This window comes from Bubalus bubalis, chromosome 8, assembly GCF_019923935.1.
Source record: "Bubalus bubalis isolate 160015118507 breed Murrah chromosome 8, NDDB_SH_1, whole genome shotgun sequence".
Classification (NCBI taxonomy): domain Eukaryota; kingdom Metazoa; phylum Chordata; class Mammalia; order Artiodactyla; family Bovidae; genus Bubalus; species Bubalus bubalis.
In genome coordinates this window covers 103,268,934-103,282,364 of record NC_059164.1, presented here as the reverse complement: position 1 = coordinate 103,282,364, position 13,431 = coordinate 103,268,934, and the positions used below count along the sequence as shown (strand labels likewise).

At 48.6% G+C, this 13,431-nt stretch overlaps 1 protein-coding gene and 1 long non-coding RNA gene across 3 annotated transcripts; one reads left to right on the top strand and one right to left on the bottom strand.

The window, feature by feature from the left end:
- Positions 1-499: 499 nt before the first annotated feature.
- RAB19 (RAB19, member RAS oncogene family) lies at positions 500-12,618 on the bottom strand. 2 transcript variants are annotated; one of them, XM_006078784.4, is made up of 4 exons: positions 12,488-12,618; positions 9,263-9,475; positions 6,618-6,801; positions 503-1,015 (listed from the first exon to the last, which is right to left on the bottom strand). In XM_006078784.4, the coding sequence occupies exons 2-4, from the start codon at positions 9,461-9,463 to the stop codon at positions 747-749; spliced, it is 654 nt and encodes a 217-aa protein (XP_006078846.3). In that variant the 5' UTR covers positions 9,464-9,475; positions 12,488-12,618; the 3' UTR covers positions 503-746. The 2 variants fall into 2 exon arrangements, with proteins under 2 accessions (XP_025147431.3, XP_006078846.3); XM_025291646.3 differs by lacking the exon at positions 12,488-12,618 and having other exon boundaries at positions 500-1,015; positions 9,263-9,492.
- LOC123334818 lies at positions 2,104-9,646 on the top strand. The gene is made up of 2 exons (XR_006552973.2): positions 2,104-2,318; positions 9,290-9,646. It is a non-coding gene; the product is annotated as an uncharacterized LOC123334818 (long non-coding RNA).
- Positions 12,619-13,431: the final 813 nt, after the last annotated feature.

The following is a 13,431-nucleotide window of genomic DNA, read 5'->3' as shown; positions in this document are numbered from 1 at the left end:
TGGTATTGGTTTGATACATGTCTATGAGCCAATTTAATTTCAATTCAGAACTAATATTTGATCCCGCAGATAACTGGGTGTTTTAGAAAGAAATCATATGCATCTCCCACATCCTAGGAGTCTGGTCCAATCAGCCCAACTAGGATAAAGTGAAATCCACTTCTCTCTCCATCACATGGCTCCTGACCATTTGGCAAGACAGTATTTATGGTCTTCAGCTCAAAAGGCTTTGCTCCCCAAACTAAGCCTCGAAGTGTGAATGTCAGGAAGCAAAAGTTAACAACATCTGGTCATCATGGCAGGCTGTTCCCCCATCCTCCTGTGCCCACACTGTTTTAAACCACTCTAGAATGTTCCAAACATCCTCTCGATAATCCTCTCTTCTTTCCTTCACTGCTCACTTCTCCAAACGAGAGGCAAAGTTCAGTAGAAAATAGCTGGAGGGTTGGGGAGACAGAAGGGGAAAGATGCACAGAAAGGGAAAAAAAGAACAAATCTTGTCCTGCCACCCCTGGGCCTCAAGTCCTAGGAAAAGTCAAGAGAAACAGGGGTGTCCTCTGTTGTCAGAATCAGTGTCCCCTCCTCTGGTGTGAACTGAGGCAAAAGGGCGCCCCCCCCGACCCCCACCCCAGGCAGGAAGGAGTAGAAACAGGGGCAAGTCCGGTTACTCAGCAGACTCGAGGCCAGCAGCTGCCCTTGGTTTCAGAGGTGGCCTCTGCTGGGTGCGACCTGCCTGGGGAACCTTCTCAGCAGGTGCACTGATTCTTCTCCCTCGGAGCTGGGGTCATGAGGACCGGAGTGGACTCCAGCGGGAGGCTGCCCGGGGCGCCCTCCCCGTACAAGGGCAGGCTGTGGCGGGCCATCAGCTCCCTGGCCATCAGCACGAAGACCTCGTCGATGTTCTTGGACTCCTTGGCAGATGTCTCCAGAACAGCCAGGAGGCCGTATTTCTCAGCCAGGATGCAGGCATCCTCAAAGAGAACGTGGCGTTTTTCCCACAGGTCACACTTGTTCCCTGGGAGTAAGAGAGAAGCAGATATTCTGGGGAGTAACTTACTCTGGTTTTTTAAAAGGTGGAATTTAAAAAGAACATTTTAGTTTAGCAGATGCCAAAGAAAGATAGGAGACAGAACATCCACCTAACCTAGGAAAGGAAGAAAGTGAAAGTGAAGTCTCTTAGTCCTCTCTGACTCTTTGTGACCCCATGGACTGTAGCCTACCAGGTTCCTCCGTCCATGGCATTTTCCAGGCAAGAGTACTGGAGGGGGTTGCCATTTCCTTCTTCAGGGGATCTTCCCTGCAATTGAAACCCGATCTCCTGCGTTTCAGGCAGGCGCTTTACCCTCAACCGTTACATTGAGGGAGTAAGAAGAGTTAAGAAGTTAGAGAAACAGAGCAAATGGGAAGGAGAAAAAGATGCAAAGCAGCGGTCTTCAGGGGGAGAGCAGGGCGTCTTAGGAACGGTGTTCAGAAATTCGCGATGAGGTAGTACGCCGAGGGTTTAAACGGAGACTGAGGAGCTGGCCTCCCTGTGAACGGCTGGAGCTGAAGGAACACGACAGCTAACGCACAACCGTCTCTTTGACTTTTGTACAGTGGTGACGTGGCCTCGAGGGGCTGGGGTAAACTTTTGGGAGAGAAAGACTCCTTTGTGTGAAGAACCGTGGAGATGGAATGGGAACTGTGGTGGAAGGGCAGGGACACGTCCGTGAGGGAATGACACCGCTGACTATCCCAGATTAAGGCGAGGAGGCCACTGACAGAAAACAACAGCAAGACCCCTCGTGTCAGCCCTCGGGGTTGGATGCGTCACAAACCGGAACACCGGGGACACTTTCAGATCATCTCTGGGGGCGTTTCTGGAACCAGTTAAGAAGTGAGGGCAGAGACGATTGTTACAACAGACACACGAAGGAGTAAATGACCAAGAAACAGTTGTGAGATTCCCGGAAATCCCCCCACATCTTGGCATCTGTTCCCCTCTGCCCCACCTGTTTCTGCAGAGGAGGGAGGGCGGCGGAGGGCGGGGTGGGGGTGGGGGTGGGGGTGGGGGTGGGGGTGAAGGGCGGGGCCATATGGGCGGGACAAGGAGGGCGGGGTCATAGTGGGCGGGACAGGGGGGTGGGGCCTAAGGGGCGGGGCCAGCAAGGGAGGTGAGGGAGGTGCAGAAGGGGACTGGCGCAGGCAGGGTGGCTTTGCAGGGCAGCTTTCGAGGTTCTTCTGCTCCAAGATATTCCGGGAAGCCTGCGAATTTAAAGGATACAGCCCACCTTCCTGGGGAAACCTCCAGTGAGATTAGAACTGCGTGGCTCCCCTCGGTGAGATGCATGGGATTCGCACCTAAGCTTCCTTCCCTGGAAGCTGCCGTTGGTGGGGTTTCCTTCCCTGCCTGCTCAGCTCTGTCATTGGCCGGGGGTGCGGGGTGGAGGGACCCCTCGAAGCCTCTCATTCAGCAGGGCAGGACAGTTTCCCTGGGTTGAGGTCTCAGCACTGTGCTAAGTGCTTTATGTGTTGCTTTATTTAATCCTTTCAATTCAACCATACCTTTGAAGCAGGTGCTAGCTTTATAGACGAGGAAGTCAAAATTCAGAGAAAGGGATGAACCCAAGTTCAGACAGGCAGGACAGAGAGGGAGATTTGAACCCAAATCTGTTTGACTGCAAAGTTCAGGCACTAGAGTGGATGAGACACTGCTTCAACCAGAGCTTCAGGGGGCCCTGGGTGACTGTTAGCCTGAGCAACTGCTGGAAAGTGTTTGGAAAGGAACTGACCTCATGGAGGCTCTGGTTCAAACCCCGCCTCACCCATCAGTAAGTACCTTGACCCAGTTACTTAGCACCATATTCAATCTCCAGAGGCCTCGATTTCCTCAGTTGGGAAACAAGGATGGTGGTCTCTGCTTCTTTGGATGGTTGTGAGGGTTAAATGAAGGGACTCAGTGGATTCAGAGTGGAGTTTAGTAAATGTCACCTGTCATTACCTCTTCCTATCAACCCTCCTGGTTCTCACAGGTCAGGAGCAACTATCATGAAAGGTGTCAGAAACCTCGGCCAGTGTCCTCCCTGGTGCTTCGAAGAAGTGGTTATTGAGGAAGAAATCTAGGCCTTTTGGAGGTGGGTGGGGAAGGATCAGTGTTAATTTGTGTAAACACAGAAGAAGTGCCTTTAGAAGTGTCCAATAGATTAGAAGTCAAATCAAAAAAGGTTCTGGTCCCAAAGGGGACCTTTGGCTGAGAAGTAAAGAGAAGAGACATTCTTCCCCAAACAGACAAGCGGTCCTCTGTGTGGAGGCCACCTGGCCTCACCAATCTCTCTTTCCTGGTTTCAGGCATGTGGGGAAAAACACCGTCCCTCTGAAAAAAGGAGGGGACTAAATTTGAGGCACGTTTTCTTTGGCTGGCCGTGGATTGGGGGCTTTTGATCTGACGCAGCAGGAAGGGATGAGCCCTGTTGAGGCTCTTGGAGTGACTTTGATTAAGTTACAAGAAGCAGAATGAGTTACAAAGCAGCATTCTCCTCAAGGCTGTGCATACAACAGGGGCTAGTTGTTGTTGTTCTGTCAGTCAGTCGTGTCAGACTCACTGCAACCCCATGGACCACAGCACACCAGGCTCCCCTGTCCTTCACTATCTCCCAGAGTTTATTTAAACTCACATCCATTGAGTCAATGATGCCATCCAACCATCTCATCCTCTGTCATCCCCTTCTCCTCCTGCCCTCAATCTTTCCCAGCATCAGGGTTTTTTCCAATGAGTTGGCTCTTTGCATCAGGTGGCCAAAGCAGACTATGACTTAGAGCAGCAAAGACAGGGGAAGAGTGGTTCTATAATAACAAGTCCTTTCTGGAGTCTGGATGATAATAATAAATGGACTGAGTGTGCCAACGATGTGTCCCATCAGCGGAGGTCCAGGGTGAGCACCTTACCCCAGGTCCACCTGCCCAGAGGCTGGCCAGCAACCTGGGCCTGGCTTTGATGTGAAAAGAAGGAATGGGACAATGGGGTTTCCTTTCTGAGGAATGTGACCTAGAGGGTATGAGAGAATGAGGGATTTTGTGGCAGGAGCAGGCTGGGGATGATGCCTGGAGGAATCCAAGAGGGAGGGCTCAGGGTGAGAGAGAATGGCCAGCCCACACCCCACCCCACATGTAAGAAGCAGCTCTGAGAGAGGAGATAGATGCACAATAGTGGAGGAAGCTTCCCAGGTGGCTCAGTGGTAAAGAATCCCCCTGCCAAGACAGGAGACATGGGTTCAATCCCTGGGTCCGGAAGATCCCTTGGAGTAGGAAATGGCAACATGCTCCAGTATTCTTGCCTGAAGAATTCCATGGACAGAGGAGCCTAGTGGCCTGCAGTCCATGGGGTTGCAAAGAGTCAGACGCAACTGAGCACAGACAGTGGAGGAGCCTGGTTCATCGATCCCAGCCTGAGAGGAGAGTCCCCAGCTTCCTGCTTGTGGAGGGTGGCCTGGCTCCACTGTGGCTCCTCCTCTCAGTGAGTTTGGTTGCTGACTTTTCCTAGGTCCCAGGGACTTGTACCCTCACCATAAGCCCCCACTCAATTATTTAAGGAACATTGATGAGCGTGTTCCCTCAAACATACTTCTAGAAGCAAATCCCACCCTTTATCACACACTTACTATGTGCCAGGCACTGTCAAGCAATGCATACACTTTTTCTCACTAAATCTTTACAACCCCAGTGAATATTGATCAAATGTTATAGATGAGGAAACTAAGGTTCAGAGGGTAACTTAGCACAGAGCTAGGATATGCTTCAATGGGTAGCTCTTTCTTAGTCCCACAGCAGCTGTCTAGACCTGTGCTCTGCAGACTTTAATTTGCACAAGAATCTCTCTAGGATCAATTCATCCAGTAGATCTGGGGTAAGGCCTGAGATGGGGCATTTCTAACAAACCCCAAAGTGATGCTAATGCTGTAGATTTTTAGGGAAGTGGAAATACACTCTGTGATATCTTCATGATGAATACCTGTCATCATATACTTGTCCAAATCCATAGAAAGCACACCAAGAATGATTCATAATTTAAACTATGGACTTTAGATGATTATGATGTGTCCATGTAGGGTCATTCTTTGTAACAAATGTACCACATTGTTAGGGGACATTGACATGGGAGGGGCTATGCATGTGTGGGGACTTCCCTGGTAGCTCAGCTGGTAAAGAATCCTCCTGCAATGCAGGAGACCCTGGTTCTATTCCTGGGTCGAGAAGATCCCCTGGAGAAGGGATAGGCTACCCATTCCAGTATTCATGGGGCTTCCTGGTGGCTCTGATGGTAAAGAATCTGCCTGCACTGCAGGAAACCTGGGTTCAATCCCTGGGTTGGGAAGATCCCCTGGAGGAGAGCATGGGAACCCACTCCAATATTCTTACCTGGAGAATCCCCATGGACAGAGGAGCCTGGCAGACTACAGTCTGTGGGGTCACAAAGAGTCAAGAGTCGGACATGACTGAGTGACTAGCACAGCACATGCATGTGTGGGTACAGGGGACATATGGGAAATCTCTGTATCTTCCTCTCAGTTTTGCTAAGAACTTTAAACTGTTCTGAAAAAATAAGTCTTAATACAACAAACAAAAACCCGGTGATGATGCTGCTGCTGGTCTGCAGGCCACACTTTGAGTAGCGAAAACTAAACCAGGTTGCCAAAATGAACCAGCCACCTGGTAGACAGTAGTGTCCTCAGGAGGGGTGGTGCGCTGCTTGCAAAGCTAATGCTGCAGGGAACTGACAGTATGTTGTGCTCAGTCATGTCCGACTTGTTGCAACCCCATGGACTGTAGCCCACCAGGCTCCCCTGTCCATGGGATTTCCCAGGCAAGAATACTGGAGTGGGTTGCCATTTCCTACACCAGGGGATCTTCTTGACGTAGGGATTGAACTCACATGTCTTGCATCTCCTGCATTGGTAGGCAGATTCTTCACCACTGCACCACCTGGAAAGTTACCCATTTGTGAATATACAATGGGACTGCACCTATTCCAAGCTGTGAGTTCACTTAGTGTAGTTGAAGTTGATGTTAATTTTGATGTTAACTTGTTTTTAAGATTTGTTTAGGATCTTCGCAGGTGTGAGAAGTCATTCAAGAGTGTTGTCAGTCATAGTCATCTGAGTGGCTCAAGGGATTAAGAGCCATCTGAAGCTGTGAAACTCACACTACAGAGTATTTGCTGTGTTGTCTGCAAATATGTGTGTTGAATCAGCCAGGGTGCACCTTCATCTATATGTCTCAGGTTTTTGCAATGAGAAACTCTAGGGTGGGGTCTTGGAGTCTATATTCTTTTTTTTTTTTTAGGCCTCGCAGTGCAACATGTGCCATCTAGTTCCCCACCCAGGGATTCAATGAGTGTGCTCTGCATTGAGAGTGCAGAGTCTCAACCACTGGACTGCCAAGGAATCTGTATTCTTAACAAATTCACGCCACCCCCACTATCATGCTCAAGCGAACCTGATTGGAATTTCTGGCCCAGATGTTTTCTGAGGTCCTAGCCTCCACATGTGCTTTTATGACTTCCTGTTCCACTGTCATTGGAAACCCAGAAAAAGCTGAGCATGGGGCGTAAAGGAAAGAGAAATGCCTTGAAATCCACATACCAATCAGCATGATGACCAAGTTCGCTGCTCCGTATTTCTCTATCTCGTGAATCCAGTGAGGAACAGACTCGAACGTGGACCGCCGGGTGAGGTCGTAGGCGATTATGGCCGCATGGGCGCTGCGGTAGTAGCTCTGGGTGATGGTCCGGAAACGTTCTTGGCCGGCGGTGTCCCACACCTGCATCTGCAGAAGGTCGGGCAAGGGGGTCTGCATGAGGAGTTCCCATGTCTGATGCTCATCTAAGTTGTTTCCTGGGTCTCACTTCTAGAGATCCAGACTCACGAGGTCTGGGGTAGGGCCCAAGAGTCTGCTTTTTTCAGAGGCTCCCCAGTGTCATCTGGATGTGCTTTCATGTTGGGAGTCATCACCTAAGGGACCCTTCAGCCTGAGAGGTGGATCCAGGGTACTAGGATGTGGTGTTCTTTGCCTTTCCAGCACACTCATCTCCTTGTCTAGATTTTGGGTTTATTTTTTGACTCTGGTAAAGGTGAGGGCATTGGCTAAACTGCTTTGATTTTGAAGGACCACTCAGTCGTCTATGTTTAGAGGTGTGCCCATAATTATTGTTTAGTCGTGTACAACTCTGTGACCCCATGGACTGTAGCCCGACAGCTCCTCTGTCTATGGGATTTCCCAGGCAAGAATACTGGAGTGGGTTGCCATTTCCTCCTCTAGAGAATCTTCCTGACCCAAGGATCAAACCCAAGTTTCTTGCATCTCCTGCATTGGCAGGCAGATTCTTTACCACTGAACCACCAGGGAAGCCCTTGTCCTCATAATACTACCTTCCAAATGAACAACCCAGGCAGTGGCACCAATTTATATTCCCTCCAAAAGTGTTTGAGGGTACTTATTTTTTCTTTTAGTTAAAAAAATTTTTTTAATTACATTTATTTATTTATTTTTGGCCACGTTGGGTCTTCACTGCTGTGCGGGTTTCCTCTAGTTGTGACGAGTGGGGGCTACGCTCTAGTTGCCATGTGCGGGTTTCTCCTTGAGGTGGCTTCTCTTGTTCCAAAGCACGGGCTCTAGGGCACTTGGGCTTTGGTAGTTGTGGTTCCCGGGCTCTAGAGCACAGGCTCAATAATTGTGGCACACGGGCTTTGTTGCTCTGGGGCATATGGGATCCTCCGGGACCAGGGATCGAACCCATGTCTCCTGCATTGGCAGGCAGATTCCCACTGTGCCACCAGGGGAGCCCCGGTACCTGTTTTTTTTTTCATACTCTCACATTATTTATAAAGTTTATTTTTTAAAGAAAGTTTTCAAAGATACACAAAACTAGAGAGAATAAAACATTGAACCCTCACATAACCATATAATTATCAAGATTTTCCCACTCTTGCTTCATGGAGCCCTTTCTGTTGATTTATTTGAAATATTATTTTGAAGAGAATCCCAGACTTTGTGTCATTTCATGCCTACTTACTGGAGAAGGCAATGGCAGCCCACTCCAGTACTCTTGCCTGGAAAATCCCATGGACGGAGGAGCCTGGTGGGCTGCAGTCCATGGGGTCGCTGACGGTCGGACACGACTGAGCGACTTCACTTTCACTTTTCACTTTCATGCATTGGAGAAGGAAATGGCAACCCACTCCAGTGTTCTTGCCTGGAGAATCCCAGGGATGGCGGAGCCTGGTGGGCTGCCGTCTATGGGATCACACAGAGTCGGACACGACTGAAGCGATTTAGCAATGCCTACTTACATACTTCCTTAATAAATGGACGTTGTCTTTCATAACCATAACACCATTATCACTGCTAATAAACTTTTCAATAACTCCTTAGTAGGATCTAATATTCAGACCAGATTAAATTTCCCTAACTGGTTCCAAAATATCTTTCTACTATTGTGTTTAATAAGGATCCCAAGCAAAACCCATTTATTACATCATCACCAACACTTTTTGATCCTTTTTTTTTTCCTTTTTGATCCTTTTTAATCAAATGGGTAAAAGGTATCTCAGTGTTAATTTCGTTGCTTTAATTATAAGACACAGTGGGTACCTTTACTTCTTTGCATAAATGTATGAGCCAGTTTGCATAAAAATTATGAAGTAGTAGTTTTGTCATATCTGTGAATTGCCCGCTTATTGTGTTTGGTTGTTGGTCTTTTCTTTGATATTTATCAGAGCTTTGCTGCATGGCATGCAGGATCCTAGTTCCATGACCAGGGACTGAGCCCATGCCCCCTACAGGGGAAGCATGGAGTCCTAACCACTGGACTGCCAGGGAATTCCCTTATCAGAGCTCTTTTCAGCTCAAAGAAATTAGCCTTCTGTGAGTTCCATATTTGCAAATGTTTCTTTCCGGTTTGTCATTCAGCTTTTGACTTTGTTCATGGTATTTTTGAGTGTGTAGACGTTTGACCTTTATATGATTATATAGAAGAATATAAATTTGACCTTTAGATATAAGCATTAGATGGAGCAATATTTTCCTTTATGGCTTGTGGGCTCTTGTCTTAATTTTAAGCCTGATTTTCCCCTTCCTCAGTGAGAAAAGTAAATACTCCCATGTGTTTTTTTTCCTGGTATTTTTATGATTTCATATTTTATATTTACATCTTTTATTCCTCAGGCCTGTGTTTCTGAGTCAGAGTCTGTGGGTAAAAGAGGCGGTCCCACCCCTGTTCCCCTCTGACCTTCACTTTCTTGCCATCAATCTCCAGGGCACGCACAGTGAAGTCCACCCCGATCGTGTTCTGCTGTGCCTCCGTGTAGACCCCGGACTTGAAATGCTGCACAACACACGTCTTGCCCACGTTGGAATCCCCAATGAGGATAATCTTGAACAAATAGTCAAAGTTCTCATCCGCTGCCCTGGCTGAGCTGGAGAATTGCATGGCTCTTGCCACCTAGGATCAAGGAAGAAAAGAAGGAATTTAGCCTATCTTTAGTGAACGCTACTGGTGGCCACGAACTTATTCTTGGCACTCAGGATTCAGGACAGCACAAGACAGAGGAAGGTCACTGCTTTCCTGGCACAGAGATCCTTGTGGGAGGAGAAGGACATTAATTACTGGTCAGGTAAGAGGGAGCTGCCCCCACAAACCCCACCTGTCCTAGGTGAGTTGATAGTACTTTAGGAGTGACCTTGGAATGAAGGGGTTCTACGGTCTGGGCCCACTCTCAGATGGTAGCATTGACTGGGACTTCCCTGGTGGTTCAGTGGTTAAGACTCTGCGCTTTCAGTGCTTCCACTGCAGGGGGCGAGGGTTTGATCCCTGGTCTGGGAACTAAGATCCCACACACCTTGTGGCCTGGCTCGGCAGGTGTGTTTTACTTGCCACTTATCAGGTGGATTGACCGGTTCCTAAAGGAAATTGACTCTGAATATTCATTGGAAAGACCGATGCTGAAGCTCCAATACTTTGGCCACCTGATATGAAGAGCCAACTCACTGGAAAAGACCCTGATGCTGGGAAAGATTGAGGGCAGGAGAAGGGGGTGACAGAGGATGAGATGGCTGGATGGCATCACCGACTCAATAGACATGAGTTTGAGCAAACTCTGGGAGATAGTGAAGGACACTGCAGACCCATGCTGCAGTCCATGGGGTCGCAAAGAGTTGGACACGACTGAGCAACTGAACAACATCAGTTGCAGAAGGCGGGCCTGGCTGTCAGCCTGTCTCCATGTCACACGGGAGGAAGACAGACTACTGGAAGTCTGACTGTCCAGGCAACCAGCAACAAACGCCAAGGACACTTGACAGAGAAGTCAGTTTCAGAAAGGCTTTTCTTGTCTGGGAAATTATGATTTTGAGACTACTCAAAATGAAAACTGTGGGGAATTCCCTGGTGGTCCAGTGGTCAGGACTTTGCACTTTCACTGCCCAGGCCTTGGGTTCCATCCTTGTTCTGGGAACCAGAATCCCACAGGCTGTGCAGCGTAGCCAAACAAAACAAAAGAAACAAACGAAAAACCCAGTGGTTCAAATGTTTGTGCTGTATTCTGCCACAGGCTGGAAAAAAAGTTTCTTATGACAGTGTCTCCCTAACTGACTATCAGAATTTCCTGGGAAGGTAATTAAATAATTAAATATACAGGGACCTCCCTGTGGCTCAGTGGTAAAGAATCTGCCTGCCAATGCAGGAGATACAGGTTTGATCCCTGGTCCTGGAGGATCCCACATACCTCGAGCAACTAAGCTCACGTGCTGTAACTATTGAAGCCCGTGTGTCTGGAGCCTGTGCTCTGCAACAGGAGAAGCCACCGCAAGGAAAACCCCGAGCATTGCAGCTAGAGAATAGCCCCTGCTTACTGCAACTAAAGAAGGCCTGCATGCAGTAACGAAGATCCAGCACAGCCAAAAATAAATAAATAATAAAAGCATTTAAAAAATATATGTATATAAGGTCCGTCTAGTCAAGGCTATGGTTTTTCCAGTGGTCACGTATGGATGTGAGAGTTGGACTGTGAAGAAAGCTGAGTGCCGAAGAATTGATGCTTTTGAACTGTGGTGTTGGAGAAGACTCTTGAGAGTCCCTTGGACTGCAAGGAGATCCAACCAGTCCATTCTGAAGGAGATCAGCCCTGGGATTTCTTTGGAAGGAATGATGCTAAAGCTGCAACTCCAGTACTTTGGCCACCTCGTGGAAAGAGTTGACTCATTGGAAAAGACTCTGATGCTGGGAGGGATTGGGGGCAGGAGGAGAAGGGGACGACAGAGGATGAGATGGCTGGATGGCATCACTGACTCGATGGATGTGACTTTGAGTGAACTCTGGGACTTGGTGATGGACAGGGAGGCCTGGCATGCTGTGATTCATGGGGTTGCAAAGAGTTGGACACGACTGAGCGACTGAACTGAACTGAACTGATATATACATATATATTCCGGAGCCCATCTCAGATCTGCTAAATAGATGTAAAAACATGCACACACTCCCAGGTGATTTTGATAAGCAGCCAGGTTTGGGAAGCATCAACAAGTACGGTCAACCACCTGAAACTTTATTCTTGCCCTCAGCATCTCTGCTTAAACATCCATCTACACTTCAATATCTCAGATCACAAGGAGCTCACTACCTCCTGACAAAAATCAATTTTGTGTGCACAGCTCTTATGTAGGGTTGAAATCTATGTCCTTGAGGTTTCTAACTGTGGACCCTCATGCTACGCCAGGATTCTTACTCCACATGACAGCCCAGCAGACATTTGGAGCAGCAAGCAGGTCCCCTTGAAGCAGATATCCCAGACCCTTTGACTGTTCTTAAGTTGTGTTGCATCTCCTCATCAAATGTCTCATAAGAATACATGAAAGCTTATCCCGTTTGATAACTAAATTTGATGTGCTGCAAATTGTCCCTGTCTATGACACCCTTCCTCATTTCTCTCTGGAGAATTCTTGCCTGGAGAATCCCAGGGACGGGGGAGCCTGGTGGGCTGCCGTCTATGGGGTTGCACAGAGTCGGACACGACTGAAGCGACTTAGCGGCAGCAGCAGCATGACACCCTTCCTCATTTCTCCCAGTTTTATTTTCTGGTCTTCTCAAAAGTCATAGAACATGACAAGTCTGTATCATCACACAAATTAAAATCTATACTTAAAAACCCTAAGCTTTAAATGAATGAAGGAGGTTCCCTGAAGCTACTGTGGCTGCCTGATCCAGCAAAAAAGAGAAACAGCCAAACCACTTTTTCCCCCTCTGGCTTTTCAAATAAAGAAAGCCATTCTACTTCCGGTGTCTAACCACTGTCAGGTGAGCTGAAATCTTACTTCTCCCCCGACCCCGGCCGCCTCCCCCAGTAAGTCCTCAGGCTTTCCGCACAAGCCCCCTTCACACGCCCTGCAAGGAGAGAAGAGCCACATCCACCCCCCGCAAAACCCTCCATCCATCCGGCAACGTCCACCTGTTGCTCACCTGTTGCTCACGTCTGCCAGCGGGTGTCTGCTCTTTCTCCTGCTTTTCCTTTTGGCCCTCCGTGCCCCTTCTTCCTCCTGCCTCGAGGTGTGGTGGGAACTGTAGTTCTGTCCCCAGGTGTCAGGTTTAGTGGCTCGAGAAACTGAAAGGAAAGTGTAAACCTTCCCTCCGTCTCCCCCTCCCCCGCCATCCGGAGGAGCTGCCACTGGGTACAAAGCGCGGGGTGAGGTCCTGGCCACACCCGCCACGCTAAGTCAACTTTCCTCTGAGCGTGGAGCATCCCATGTCATCCATCACAGCCCAAACGAAAAGGACTAGCCAGCTGTATCAGCCAACACCTACTGAGCCGCCCTGTTTCTTTTTCCTGCTCGCCTTCTCTTGGGCGGCCCCAACCCCCATTTTTCCTGGTGTTCCCTGTTTGCCTGGGGTGGGGCTGACTAGTTGAAGGACAACAAGTTAAAGGGGACTACAGACCTGGGTTTTGAGTCATTTAATTGTTTTGTGGGCTTGAATAACCTTTGCTGAGGCGTCACTGAGCGAAAGGAGGTGATCCAAAGAGAAGACTGAAAAACTAAATTGGGAAGATCCCCTGGAGAAGGAGATGGCAACCCACTTGGAAAATCCCATGGACAGAGGAGCCAGGCTAGCTACAGTCCATAGAGGTCGAAAGAGTCGGACATGACTTAGCACTATCTTTTATTTCTTTCAAAGCTGAAAAAAAATGTTTCCTTTCCCCCTCAAAATCTACCCCAAAACAAAGGTTAATTTCTAAGAATACCTGGCATCTGTCAGTCCCCGATGGTGGCCATGGAAGCATTGAGCTGAGTTGAATTTTCCTTTTTGACTTTGCCCTCACAGTGTCGGGAAGAGTCTCTGCTTCTCCTAGCCTGGGGACTAGCTCGTCTCCACTACGTAGAATGTGCCGAGTAGGCAGTTAAGCCGCA

Coding starts and splice junctions, on each gene's coding strand:
- RAB19 (XM_006078784.4), bottom strand. CDS start 9,463: ATGCAATTCTCCAGCTCAGCCAGGGCAGCGGATGAGAACTTTGACTAT. Junction 6,802..9,262: donor TTGATGGCAAGAAAGTGAAG/GTCAGAGGGGAA, acceptor GACCTTCTGCAG/ATGCAGGTGTGGGACACCGC. Junction 1,016..6,617: donor CTTGGTCATCATGCTGATTG/GTATGTGGATTT, acceptor TCTTACTCCCAG/GGAACAAGTGTGACCTGTGG.